The 14,726-nt window shown below is 31.5% G+C and overlaps 1 protein-coding gene and 1 pseudogene across 1 annotated transcript; one reads left to right on the forward strand and one right to left on the reverse strand.

Moving 5' to 3' along the window:
• Window positions 1-1,056: 1,056 nt before the first annotated feature.
• LOC120113721 lies at window positions 1,057-1,572 on the reverse strand. Its single transcript, XM_039134775.1, has one exon. The coding sequence runs from the start codon at window positions 1,570-1,572 to the stop codon at window positions 1,057-1,059; it is 516 nt and encodes a 171-aa protein (XP_038990706.1).
• Window positions 1,573-7,416: 5,844 nt separating this feature from the next.
• Window positions 7,417-11,400, forward strand: LOC120113722 (annotated as a pseudogene).
• The last annotated feature ends 3,326 nt before the right edge of the window (window positions 11,401-14,726 follow it).

Here is a 14,726-nt window from a genome sequence, read left to right on the forward strand (position 1 = left end):
AATATACACCCTCTTCTTGATCTGAATCGGACTCAACTTTTTGAAATAAAATCTGAACCCGACTAGAACCTAAATAATATATTTATTAAAAATATTACTTTTATTTAATAAAAATAGAGATTTAATTGAAAAAAATTATATATAGGGCATTATTGTAATTAACCCTAAATATGGAGGGAAATTATATATTTTTCTCAGATATGATATTTTTTATCCTAAACTCGAAACTGACCCGACCTGAATACTACCCCTAAAAAAACCCAACCCAACTTAAACCAGAATTTTTTAAAAAAATCAACCCGATCCGGATCCAGATCCAGATCCCATCCCTACTGTTGATCTTGATTTGTTCTGCAGAGTGATGCTGTTGAGCTCTTCACCCTCTGCTTTGTAGAGTGTTTGTTTCTATATTTTATGACCACAGTTGTAATAACTTGATTATAGTGGAAAAAGATTTAAAGTTAAGAAGATTTTTTAATGAATCTCGTACTTTTATACTTTTATCCTATATGTATTGTCAATTTTACAATATAAAACCTTCTTTTTTTAAAAAAAAAAAATCAAGATTTAATTATTTTGTTGGGTACTCTCACCTTGTCGATATAGTATACTCTTACTTTAATCGCATATTTATCAAATCCATTAAATATTAATTTAATTAGTATGATGGTTATTATAACATTTAAAAAATTGTAAGTTTGATTTTTTTGAATATAATTGTTCCGTTTAAGGGGATTGAGATTATGAAAAGTTTAGATACTATATTTTTTTAAAGAAAATTTCAAATTTATCGCAGCCTAACAAAATTGGCCATGATGCTTATGATTAATGTAAAAATTACTTACAGATAAATAAAGAAATTTAAATAAAACTACTTTTAATATTTACCACAAATCATTATGAATACATCAAATCGTCGTTTCCCCCCCGTCAATTAGCCCACAAAGCCAGCAACTTACAAATAATAGCACAAATTGAAACTTCATAGGTAGCATTCTCCACAGAAATCCTTCATATGATCACTGCAATTTTCTTTGTTTTACAATTGGGACCACATCATTCGGCACGAATAGGCTCCTCGGCTATGGTTTCTAGCAATGGTTTCTTGGACCTTGTCATGGATAACCTATGCATAAACTCTGGAGCTGAAAACTCTTCGATATCATCCAAGTTAAGATTCGGCTGCATTGACCATTCCTCCTCATTCTCCTCTTCATCAGTTTCCGGCAAGATCCTTACATTTCCTGCGAAACCCTTTCTGGATGCCGAATTAGCAGCAATAAGCAAAGCTCCCATGTCAGCTGCGGTGACCGAAGAGTTCACTCTCTTCATCGGAAACATGACGTATACGTTGGCCAACTCTAAATCTTCGTCTGCATTTAGAGGAGAGATTCTGCGGCCGAGCTTGAGTGACTTAGAGTTTACGACGACGAAGTTTGGAGTTTCAAGCATCAGCTCAGCCGCTTTGATGGGTTCCTGGAATCTCCTGATTTCTCCGGTGGCGAGAATCACTTTGGTTGTTTTTGATGATCCCAAAGGGTTTGATAAAGCGCAAGAAACGTAGTTCCCCATATTGATTACAAGCTCTATGTTCCTGAATGCAAGAAAAAGGAAAGATGAGTGTTAAAGAGGGTTTATTGGGGAATTGTGGAAAGGAATATGTCAACTTTGCAAGGGAATGGAGGAGTTGTTGATATACGGCACACGAAAATGGTCATCATATAATATAAATAGATTTAAGGTTAAACTTCACAAATGATCACTAAACTTTTCTAAAATAATTTTTTGGACACTAAACTTTTAAAAGTTACAAGAACCCTCAATTACAACTAAAATTTTATTTTGGTACTTTTTAATATTTCTAAAAAATAAAATAAGAAATTATTTATATATAAGAAAATTTTCATTAATTTAACATGTCACATCATTCCATTGATGATTAATAACTGTAGTTAACAATGCAGTGCCCATTTTATAACAAAATCTATAATCTAATACACATTTTATATCTTTTGAAAGTTCAGTGCTCGAAAAGAACATTTCGAGATAATTTACTGAATATCTGTGAACTTTACCCATAGTTTAATTATGCCACAGTCCCTGTATTTTTCTAGCTTTTAAATTTTTATCCATTATATTTATTTCCAGACATTTAATCTTTCTGACTTATCTAATTTTAAAATTAAAATCTATTTGATAATGATGTTAATAAATTTCCTTTAAATTTAAATGTGTGGAATTTTAATATTTAAATATCTGATTTCAAAATTAAAGTCTAATGAATAATACATATTAAAATTTAGTAAAAAGAAATCAATAATGTTATTAATATAACTTTAATTTTAAAATCAAAAGAAATCTTAAATTATAAGCAAATGGATTAAATTTTAAAAGCTCAAAAAGTACGTGGAGTGGAGGCAGAATGAGACCAAATGAATGCAGAAAATGCGTAGGGAGACTCTTCAAGTGTGAAGGGGGAAATGGTTGACAATTGATTGGCCAAGCCCCGCGTCAAGGAAAAGGAGAGTAAACTTCTAGTCATGTAATTTGGAAGCTACAATCTATAAGCTGCAATCCTTACACGTATATAACATGGGGGTAAACTACCAGTTGATTTTTTTTTTATTTTCTTCAAATTTGATAACCAAAATTGAAAAGATTATATTTCAGCCACTTATGTTATTGATTTTGTTTTTTAATTTATCATTAAGTCGTTAACTTCGGCCAACATATTTGTTTAGATTCGCGGGCATTTTAGAAAAAGTAATATTGAAAATGTTGTTAAAAAACTTTTAAAAGTGTTTTTGAACATGTAATTTAAAAGTTAATTGTGTGAGTTTGATGTTAAAAAATGATATTTAAAAGATAAAGTATTTATTTTAGACATTATATTATAAATAATTGAGGATAAAAATGTAATTTCATCCTAGAGTGATTTGCACGACAAAAGCTATAAATTTTAGCTTTAGAGGTTGGGTTGAAAATCATTTTTTAAATCGTGATTTAAAATTAATTTTTAGATATTTAACCTTGTTTATACGATGAAAAATCATTTTTTACAGTCAAAAGTATTCCCAAACAGGCCATGATCATTCAGTTACAATAAAAATATATTTTTTTAACATTCATTTGATTTTTTTCCCAAATCGAGTTGCTCGAGTTTATGTTTAAATTTAATTTTAAATATTTATAATATTATTGTATTAATTGATTTTAATTTAAACAACTTCCTATAATCTTGAACTTTATTTGATTTTTTTTATTTGAGCCAACAAACTCAATTTTTCGAGTCAGATTGAGTTTTGCTCACTTCTACAGTTTAGTGACTAAATTATAACAAATTAAGATAACATTTTTTATTCCAGTGAATCAAATTTGAACAAAATTAAAATAAAGGTGATCAAACTGGTAGTTTACCCTATAAAATTTGACCTCAAATACTAAGATCCTTGTTAAATAATAATGCATGTGGACCCCATACCACCCCATCCCATCTTATTTGTCTTTGTTTTTCTTACAATATAACCATCAATCAATTAGTTCAATTGATAACTTCCTGGCAAGTGGCAACTCAACCAAAACTCCCCAGAAAAAGTCTATTTTATATGCTTTGATTAATTTAATTAAATTCGGAGGTGGATGAGATCATGCATATCCAAAGCTGAGTCACCTAAGCAACGGGAAGGCATGTGAAGCTTAGTTGTTTGACTTTCAATGAATAGTCAACGACTTGGATGGAAGTGGTTACTGCATTTTTCTTATTGGTACAGATGGGTGCCAGTAGCGACGGCGTTGACGGTGGTGGTATCGGTGTGGTTTACTCAAAATATAATTCAACTTATCATATACCGCTGCGCTTCACCGCATTGTTGGTGCCAGCAACCGCTTATTCAATTCCGTCTATTATTCGGATTTATGTCCGGAAATGTATAAACTAAGTTACGGCTAAATAATTAAATCATATGCCTTGTTCTTAGAAATCAATTTATTATGTATTTTCTTTTTTTAAAAATAGATGTACCATCATTTATTTTATTTATTGATTAATGCACTGTGAATTTTAGGAAAGCCAACCATGTGGCTGATGATGATCGTACTGGAAAACTCATCAATAAGAATTTTATAATAGTAAGCTACCCCAGGCAAATTTATATAATTTTACTTAAATCAATTAGATGAATTTGATAGTAAAAAGAGAATGTTATTTTTTAAAATAATTTTTGAGTTTATTTAATTCAATTAAAATTTATTTACTCAATATTAAATATCTCTTTTTCTCTAATTTATTTTTTCAACCAATATTTTTGTGTCATCTTATTTTTTTCTTTGATTTTTGTTTAATCAGCGTAAACACAAATTTTAATATTAGTTGTCAACCGCTTATGAATATTATTTTTCTTATTTTTTTTTCATATTACATTGATTGATTTTATTTTTCCTATAGTTTTTTCAATTTTAAATAAGAATCTATATCATTGTGACACACTTTTCTATGTTATTGTAGCGCGTTAGTTTTTAGTCTTGTGACACGTTTTTTTGTACTCCCGTGACACTTTTTATGTTCTTGTGGTACGTTCTTTATGACTTTTAGTATGTTTTTTCAAATACCTCTGTGGTCGTATTGGTGCTCACACAAATATCATCATAACATTTGTTTTCTGATTGATTTATCTGTGGTTATGTATTGTCAGATCTCCTCTTTGGTAAAAGGTTGTTTGCTGATATAATCAGAATTGTATAGTGATGCAGTCTTTCAAATTGTTTGGTTCGCTCACCACTACTTTATCACTTCGTAAAGCTTCTCATTCGACAAAGATAAATAATTTTATAAAGGTTAATGAGTTATTTTAATGTTGGATGTCATCCTCAATGAAAAGTTTTGTTTTTTTTCTTATATTTGAGTTTAATATTTTTGTTTTATGAATGAGTTTTTTTATGACTACTGTCCCTAATTTTCTCGTTATGTGCATTGTAATTTTGATTCTTTTTATCAATAAAATACAATTGTCATTGTTCAAACAATTTTGAATTCAAAAAATTACTTGTATTTGGGTGTATGTGCGTTATCAATATTACTATATTATATTATCCTTTGACAACCGTTAATGATAATTAATAACGAGGTATCTCTATTATAGTAAAATTATTATTTTTTAATAAAAAATAATCATTTTTATCATAGTTTAAAATTTAATATATTTTTAAGATTAAATTAAAACAAAATTAAAAGCACGAGGATTAAGAATGAAATTTTATAGAAAATTTATTATATAATAAAGCAAAACAATGAACTTAAGGAACGAGCCTGGCAATTTAATTAATTTAAAATTGTTTTCTAATTTTTTATTTTCTTTCTTCATAATTTGGTAAAAAACTGTAAAAGAAAATAAAATGTTTTATACCACCAAAATCACTTGCTCTTGCAGACGACTTTTGAAAAAAATATATATTACATTTTTATTGTATCTTTAAAATCAAATTATTTTTAAAAAAAATAATCAAGTTAAAACTAATTTTAAAAGTTTTATATTTTAATTCCTCCACTTTTTTTTCTTTATATTTGTATACTTCGGCGTTTTTCCCGAAAAATCACCGGTAATAGGTATATTTACTGATCTAACACCGGTCAGATTATATTTCCCGATCTAACACCCTTAGCAGTAAAGCGCGTCCCCTGCACCGCGCTATATGCTGATTTGGCGTCACGTGGGGTATAGCGCGCCCTCTGCACTGCTCTATATAATGGCATTGGATACACGTGGGTAAAGCACGACCCCTGATCCGCGTTATATGCCACGTAGGGGTATAGCGCGGATCAAGGGGCGCGCTATATGCCACGTAGGGATATAGCGCGGATCAAGGGGCATACTATACCCCTGAGATTTCATTTCATTGCTTGTTTTTTTATTAAAAACACATCTAATAATTTGCCCGTAAAAATAAATAATCTCAGACCAGTTTGTTTTCTTTTTCTTGGTATTTATCAGATTTTACATATTAAAAAACTGTAAATGCAATTAATTATTTAACAAAAGTAATTAATTAGGAGTTTTTACCAAAAAATCACTCAAAACAACGAAATATTATCTGTTAGACGCTCTTTATCCAAATATTATTGGTCTAGTACCCTTTCTAACAAAGCGCGAATCATGAAGCGCGTATTCACGGGGTTCCGTCTGAGAAGGCGATAATTTATTGTTTTATTATATTAATTTTTTTATTACTTTTTGTAATTATAAAATGGCAGGTGGGCTACTGTGTTTATATGAGAATCATATGTCGAGTTATTTTTTTGATAAGGTAATAATTTTAAATTCTGTTATTTTATTTATTATGAATGTTTTATTTAGTTATTTTTTAGTATTAGTTTATATTTTAATTTGTATACAATTTATTTAATTTGGTGAATGATTGTATATTAAATTCATTTATTCATAACGTTAAGTTAAAGATATTAATCGTGTCTGGACGTATTTACCATTGACTGGATACGGTGACATAGCGAAATATGAAGGGCATTGTAACATTGAACATAACCTTATTTCTGCACTAATTGACATATTAAAATATATTGTATACAAATTAAAATATAAACTAATACTAAAAAATAACTAAATAAAACATTGATAATAAATAAAATAACAGAATTTAAAATTATTACCTTATCGAAAAAATAACTTGATATATTATTCTCATATAAACGCAGTAACCCACATGCCATTTTATAATTACAAAAAGTAATAAAAAATTAATATAATAAAATAAAATAAAATAATAAATTATCGCCTTCTCAGACGGAACCCCGCGAAGGCGCGCTTCATGATCTGCGCTTTGTTAGAAAAAGTACTAGAACAATAATATTTGGATAAAGAGCGTCTAACAGATAATATTTCGTTGTTTTGAGTAATTTTTGGTAAAAACTCCTAATTTATTACTTTTGTTAAATAATTAATTGCATTTACAGTATTTTAATATGTAAAATTTGATAAATACAAAGAAAAAGAAAACAAACTCGTCCGAGATTATTTATTTTTACGGGTAAATTATTAGATGAATTTTTAATAACAAAACAAGCAATGAAATGAAATCCCAGGGGTATAGCGTGTCTCTTGATCTGCGCTATACACTTATGTGGCGTATAGCGTGGATCAGGGGTCGCGCTTTACCCACGTGTATCCAATGCTATCATATAGCGCGGTGTAGGGGCGTGTTATACCCCACGTGACGTCAAAAGAGCATATAACGCGGTGTAAGGGACGTATTTTACTGCTAAGAATATTAGATCGAGAAATATAATCTAACCAGTGTTAGATTGATAAATATAACGGTTACCGATGATTTTTCGAGAAAAAACGCCGTATACTTAATCGGATTACTGAAAGAGATATCGGGGGAGGGGATCCTTCGTTCGACAATACCAAAGTACTTAAACATATCAACTTCCCTCCTTTCTTCACTCACAAATTAATAAAAAAAAATCATTTATTTTTATTTCAAAATTAAATACCTTAAAATCCATGGCGGTATTCAGATTGGCACCGGAAGAGTCTCCGGATCAAACCCAGCAACATCCACCGTCGCATCAACAGCTACAGACCAGTCGAGAATTGGTGTCCGACGACGATCGATCGGCTGCTGCCGATTCCTGGTCTATAAAAAAGGCGATTACGGAAGCACACTCGACGATGAGCAGCGCCAAGCTGATGCCGCGGAAGCCCTCTCCTCTGCTGCCAATTTCCGCGCTGCCCCATATTAAGGTTTTTCTGTTTCTAGTTCCAATTGTTTTTCATTTTTACCATTGTTTAATTGAATGTTTGACTAGATTTTGAGTTTTTTTACGAGAGCTAATAAATAAGTGTGCTGTTGTAGAAAATGACATCTAGCTTGCTTCCTCAATTTTAAGTTCCATTATTTATTATGTATTGTTGGGTTGTGGATTTTAAGCTTGAGATTTGATCTATTGACAATTCAAATTAAAACCTTTTTTTGAATGGAATATTTTCACATTTTACTGCACCTTGCTTATATTTGTGGAAATTAATTCTTGCATTACTGTTTTTTTTTTTATAAAAAAAACGACTTCTAAATGGATCAATTCAAGGCTTTAAGAATGAAAAGAATAATTATTGAAATGATCAATTATGGCATTTTGAGTTATTCACAGCCAAATAATAGGACTTTTGGATTTCGGTATATGATAATTTTTCTGCTATGATATCCAAACTCATGGTTAGTGTCAATACAAGTATCTGTTTGTCACGGGTATACTTAATTTTGTTCAACTTTTTCCATATATTTGGAGTATCATAGCCCAATAGCCATGCCACATGTCTAGGGCATAAGTAATTAGAAGGGGGGGGGGGAAAGTCCAGGTAACATAGTTTATCGGTACAAATGTATAAATGAACACATTCCTGGAGCAGTTTTTGTTTCTTTTTTGATTCTTTCTTTAATTGCATTTTCCCGAAATTTCTATAAAGCAACTTCAATTGTATAAAACCAAAATCCTATATGATTTAAGGTTGTGCTTAGCACGATGGTCAATTGCTGTCTACTAGGACAAGAGTTCAAGGCCCGGAAACAACTCTTGGAAACAGGGGAGGCTATGTACGTTGAGACTTCTCTAAACCCTGCTTACAGGAGGAGTCTCATGCGCTGGGTACAGTGACAGAGCTGATATCATGGATACTGTTTCTTCTTGGACCAAAAGCTTGTGTATTGATATTTCTCAAGGTCACATGCCAAATCATGTTGATGATGCCAAGCACGAGCATGTCACACAGGATGAAAAATATTTGTTTTGCTGGAGTGTACTTGACATTGGCACGGGCAGCGGTCTGCTTCTTCAAGAACTTGCTAAGCAGGGGTATGCTCTGAGATTAGCTTGTAGTTTTCAGCTTTGGCATTATATGCTACTGAAATCAATTCAAGATAAAATAATTCATAGTTTTTCAAGTTCAACAATAAATCAGCTTGTATATTGTTCATTCTATTGCTCCACTGGGATAAAATAAAATCTTATTTGAATATATTCTCAAGCAGTTAATTGTTGGTAAGATTTTTCCAAGGTTTATTATTTTCTGTTATAGGGACATGGTAATGATTGGATTAACAGGGAAACTGTTAAGACTGGGAAAAAATTATCTGTTATTCCTAGTGTTGTCGGATGAAGCAAGTTTGATCAAAGCACGTGGCTGGTGTGCCTAGGTACACTTATTTGTAAGGCAATGGAAAGAAAAAAGGAGTCTAAATTAAGTTCTCTTTAGTATCTTTTATATTTACTTGTTTTCATAAGCTTTACCCGCACTATTAATAAAGGGAGTAATGCCAAACAAAAGATAATAAAAGAATTGCATGTTTCTTAGATAAACTGGACCAATATCTGGAGTTCATTATCATTTTTTTATAACTTTAACTTGTTATACGCATACAGAAGCACGTGTGCATATTGTGCCTTTTTTCACTCAGGAGAGTGGTCTTTATGTGCTTTGTGCCTCAGCCGATATGAAGATTCTAGTGCTCAGAGTGTGCCTTGTGCCCATCACAACAGTGATTTTTGTTAAATTAATGGTGCTGTGAGACGTGTAGTCCTTGTGTCGACTTTCTGATAAATATATTTTGGGGTTAACTAAAATTTCTTTTTATCATTGCATTTATGGTAATGGTCTAAACTTTCAGATAATTATTAAGTGAATCCTTTGCAATTTTCAATTCAGGTTCACAGATTTGACTGGATTTGATTATAGTGAGGGTACAATTGACCTTGCATGAAGTCATGCTGACCGAGATGGATTTTCAAGCACCAAGTTTCTGGTATGGATGGGACTTCTGAACTATAACTGAAATCTGTAGACATTTCCTGTGTCTTTTTTAGATATTTATTTAACCTTTAAAACTTCCTCAACCTGAAAAAGGGCTCTATAAATGAAAATATAATGTCTTGAGGGAGTTAGCGAGAATTATGTAGCCCAAAAAAGAAATTGGTAATCCATTTTGTGAAGAGATTAAGACTTCAATCAATCATTTGAAGAGGTAACGATGAAGTTGTATATTTCTTATGCCAATCAAGATGCATAGACAGATTCCTGTTTGTTGAATTCCTATATATTGGTAATTTCTCTTACTGGCTTGATTATTCTCAAAGCAGCTTGACCATTTCCATTTCCGCTTGTTCCTTAGGTTGATGATATTATTGAGACAAAATTGGAAAGACAATTTCAACTTGTGATGGATAAGGGGACTCCTGATGCCATTGGCTTGCATCCTGATGGGCCTATCAAAAGGTAATAATGACAGCATCTTTACTGCAATTGTGCCCTTTGCCCTCTATTTTCCTTGTAAGCCAATATATATTAAAATAGCTGATTATCATGTCGATGCCGATCGAATCTCATCGTGTGAATTGTATAATTTGCACTTATGTATAAGATACATCAATCTATTTATCTGCCTTAAAAATTTTCAGTAGCTCTAACCAGTGCATTCGTTTTGATTTTCTATATGATCACCTTCTAAAAATTCCTTAATTTCTTTCTCCTTTCAGGATGATGTATTGGGATTCCGTTTCAAAGCTGGTGGCTCCTGGTGGAGTATTAGTAAGCATAATATAGGGTTATTTGTTGTTTTATTTTATTTTTACAAATTTGCATGCTTATCTGAAACAAGGGGCATGGGAATGTGTGAGCTCTCTGAATATATACTTACATATATAGTATATCAAAGCTCGAGTTCATGTGTGAACTCTTTGAATATATACTTGCATATAAATATATCAAAGTTAGAGTTCGAGTGTGAGCTCTCTAATTATATACTTACAGATAAAATATAGGTGCACTAAAAATTCTATGGAAAAAAATAGAACTTAAGAGCGCAGTTGCACTTGTTGCTAGGCATCCCGAGAATAGCTGTAAGTTTAAATATTTTTCGAGTCCTGAAGATAGCTTAGAGAAATCTGGAAATCCTGGTATGCTGGTCAGTTTTCTGAGAATTTTCTTTAAAAGAAATATAGTAAAACTTTCCACTCGATATTTTTCTTCTTAAAAGTTAAAACCCTGCTTGTAGGTAATTACATCTGGCAACCATGCAAAAGATGAACTGGTGCAAGAGGTGGAAAGCTTCAATCAAAGAAATGCTGGAATGCCCCAAGACCCAAACACAATCAGGGACCAAGAAACACACGGAGATCGTCCCCATTCCAGTATCTGAACCATGTCCGGACATACCCGACGTTCGTGTTCAGTGAAACTCTGAGATCACAGGTTGTCACCGTTGCATTTCAACGGAATACAAAATTGTAGATGTCGAGATTCAAACCCTAAACCTACTAGATATTACCTTTTAAGGATAATTTACATGGATTACCTAATCTAAACCTCTCATTCAAATTTTTTTGACTTGGTATCTTCAGTTAACAATTAATACAGGTTTTAGCGTGCTGTTTAGTAATGTTTTATTTATTTATTTGGATTTAGATTTAGATAAGTATTATATATACATAATTAACAATCAAAAAGTTCATATGCTCAAATCTTCTTCTAATCATGCAATTTTAACAGATAAGATTTGATATTATAATAATCCATGGCATATGATGACAAAAAATAAGTCTTTTCAAATGTCATTATACAATAAAATAAAAGTATCGTTTAAAGATGCAAACAATGATAGTAATTAGGATTAAAAAAATTAGGTTTGTAGTGAACAACGTACAAGTGATTGAGGAAACATTAATTAACTACGATAAATACATTAGCATTCAACTACGTATATAATTTTATAAAAAATATTTAATTAAGAAAAATAATAAAATTATCTCTAGAAAATAATTAATAGATTTGATAGATTCATTTTAATAGTTATAAAAAAGTGAGACATACAAATGTAGAAAATATATATATATATGTATATTATTTATTTAATTTTCTAATAAGATATTTTAAATAATATAATTTTAAAAATAACACATTTAACTTTATGTATGAACACTTGTGCCTGTTTTGAATTATTTTATCGAACTTCAAATCAAATTTGGGATTATCAACAATTTTGTATTTAATTATTTTAATAATATTTTAATTGACAACTCATTACACTACCACCTGCACCTATAAAATAAAGCATTGAAAAGCTGAAGTCTACAACACCAAGCTAACTTTTATATATAGGTACCTAGAGGTTATAAAGGAGAAAAAGGACAAGACAACACAAAACGAAGAATCAAGAACTATCACTGTGCTAATAATTCCTATTAATTTGTTTTGATGCACTATTATTATTATTAAAATTGGTTTTTAAGAGTTAATATATTTATATTATTTTCATAATGTGTATTTTATGTTTAGCTTTTTAGTGTTCCATGATAATATCTCGTATTTAATATTACCATGCCTAAAATTATATATAACGATATTATTTTTAAAAGTTATATATTTTAAAATTACACATAAAATTTGATTAAATATACAACATTATTAGAATTCTCATCCTCTGTTTATAATTTTTTTCATTTAAGATTTTTCACGTGAAATATCAATATTTTTTCTTTTATATTTTACAATGATTTCTATGGCGATTTTCTCCAAAAATCACTGGTGATCGGTATATATATCGATCTAACACCGGTCATATTATATTTTCTGATCTAACATCCGTAGCAGTAAAGCGCACCACCTGAATCGCACTATATGCTGATTTGGCGTCACGTGGAGTATAGCGTGCCCCTTGTACCGCGCTATACGTTGACTGGGTTACACGTGGGGTATAGCGCGCCCCCTGCTCCGTGCTATACGTCAGGTAGAGGTATAGCGCGGATCAGTAGCCGCGCTATACGCCGTAGCAAAATTATATTTAACGCGATTCCTGATCCGTGCTATATAATAATTACATATAACGCGGTGCAGGTACCGCGCCTTATATGTTTATAAATATCTCCCGTTCTCGCATTTCTCCTCACATCTCCTCGCATCTCTCCTCTCTTATAAATTAATACAATAATTCCGTCAACGAGTAATAATTCTGGCAATCTTCTTATATTTGATTTAGAAATTCGTGCGATTTTTCGTTATAAGGTAATTTTGTTATAATTTTTTAATTATACTTATTGTTTATTATCATTATTTGAAAAAATATTATACTAATTATTTTTAATTAATTTTATGTTTGTAAAATTGAAAAGCGGGAGCATACGTCGAAATAATTTTGTGATGCAAGTAATAATATAAAATTATATTATTTAAATTATTTACGTTGATGTGTAAAAAAATTTTGTGTTATATTTTCGTTCATATATAATTTATTTAATCAGGTTTGTTTAAGTTATTTTTTTGTAGATATAATATTGTCGCACTTTTAAACTCAAAGAATGGCGCGACTTTCATCTATTGTTTATTATGATGGTGAAATTCGAGAAGATGAAATCGGCGTTGTATTTGTATCAAATGAGCATGTTAAAATATCATTCAAGAGAAACATAACTCTTGAGGAGCTAATAACGAAGATTTCGAGGAAGATTCATGTTGGAAGTAACAGAAGAATGTCGTCGTTGCAGTACAGATTTCCAACATCATTGTTGCCATTAACTTATACAGCGTTCAAACTTTCGAACAATGATGATGTTCAAATGATGGTTGAAGCTCAAAGTAATTATTCAGACGCCGTTATTGAGGTGTATGCACATTTTGTTCAAGTGTGTAATGTTCGGGGTCAATCTTTAAGCTCACACTATGGGCTGGTTGAACAAGTTGATCAAGTTGACAACCCGACTACAGTAATGTGTAATGATTTTAATGCCATAATGGGGAGACATTCATCCGCAACTCCTTACGATATGTACCGAGGTGGGTCCATGAACAATCCGTATGGCAACACCGCGTCCAGTTCAAGGAGAGGGCATTTATCTGCAAATTTCTTTGACCATATGGAGATGCCATCGACGCAACCATCTGTGCAGTTTCCATTTGACACCATATGTGCTGAACAAAACGTTAAAATGTTACCGTATTAGCAAAGTGTAGAGATATATGATTTCCATCCGAGCGAAGTAGAATGTCTTCAATTATATATCTGCAAAAGAATTATATTAGTAAAATATTAAATAAAGTAAATGCATAATAGTAAAAATATTATAAAATATACCTTAAAAAATAGAGTATTTGAGAGAAATTTAGAGAATTTGGTGTGATAAAAGTGATTGAGGATGGGGGTATTTATAGGGAGGATGGGGACGTGAAGGGATGGGTATTTAGGGGTATAGCGCGCCCCCTTCACCGCGCTATATCTCACGTGTTAGACACCCAGGTATAACGCGGATCAGGGGGCGCGCTATACCCACGTGGCGCCAGATCACCGTATATCACGGGGCAGGGGGCGCGCTATACCCACGTGGCGCCAAATCAACATATAGCGTGGTTCATGGGGAGCGCTTTACTGCTACGGGTGTTAGATCGGGAAATATAATCTGACCGGTGTTAAATCGATAAATATACCGATCACCGATGATTTATTGGGAAAATTGCCGATTTCTATTATCATTATCTTTGTTTATTACAAGGGAGAGAATTTGAGTTTAAACATACGGATGAACATAAAACACGTCTTAATTTAGGGAGGGATTTGGCCTAATTTTAAGATTTTATTGGGAAAAGAATATCACAATTTCGATGAACCGTTTCATATTCTAAAGCAATCATGCATGAATAAATTAACGTAGGTAAAGTGGTAAGGACAAC

The sequence above is a fragment of the Hibiscus syriacus genome, unplaced genomic scaffold (assembly GCF_006381635.1).
Source record: "Hibiscus syriacus cultivar Baekdansim isolate YM2019G1 unplaced genomic scaffold, ASM638163v2 tig00110213_pilon, whole genome shotgun sequence".
Taxonomy (NCBI): Eukaryota; Viridiplantae; Streptophyta; class Magnoliopsida; order Malvales; family Malvaceae; genus Hibiscus; species Hibiscus syriacus.

Bases quoted from the DNA above. Each gene is read 5' to 3' on its own strand.
- LOC120113721 (XM_039134775.1), bottom strand. From the start codon at position 1,572: ATGGGGAACTACGTTTCTTGCGCTTTATCAAACCCTTTGGGATCATCA.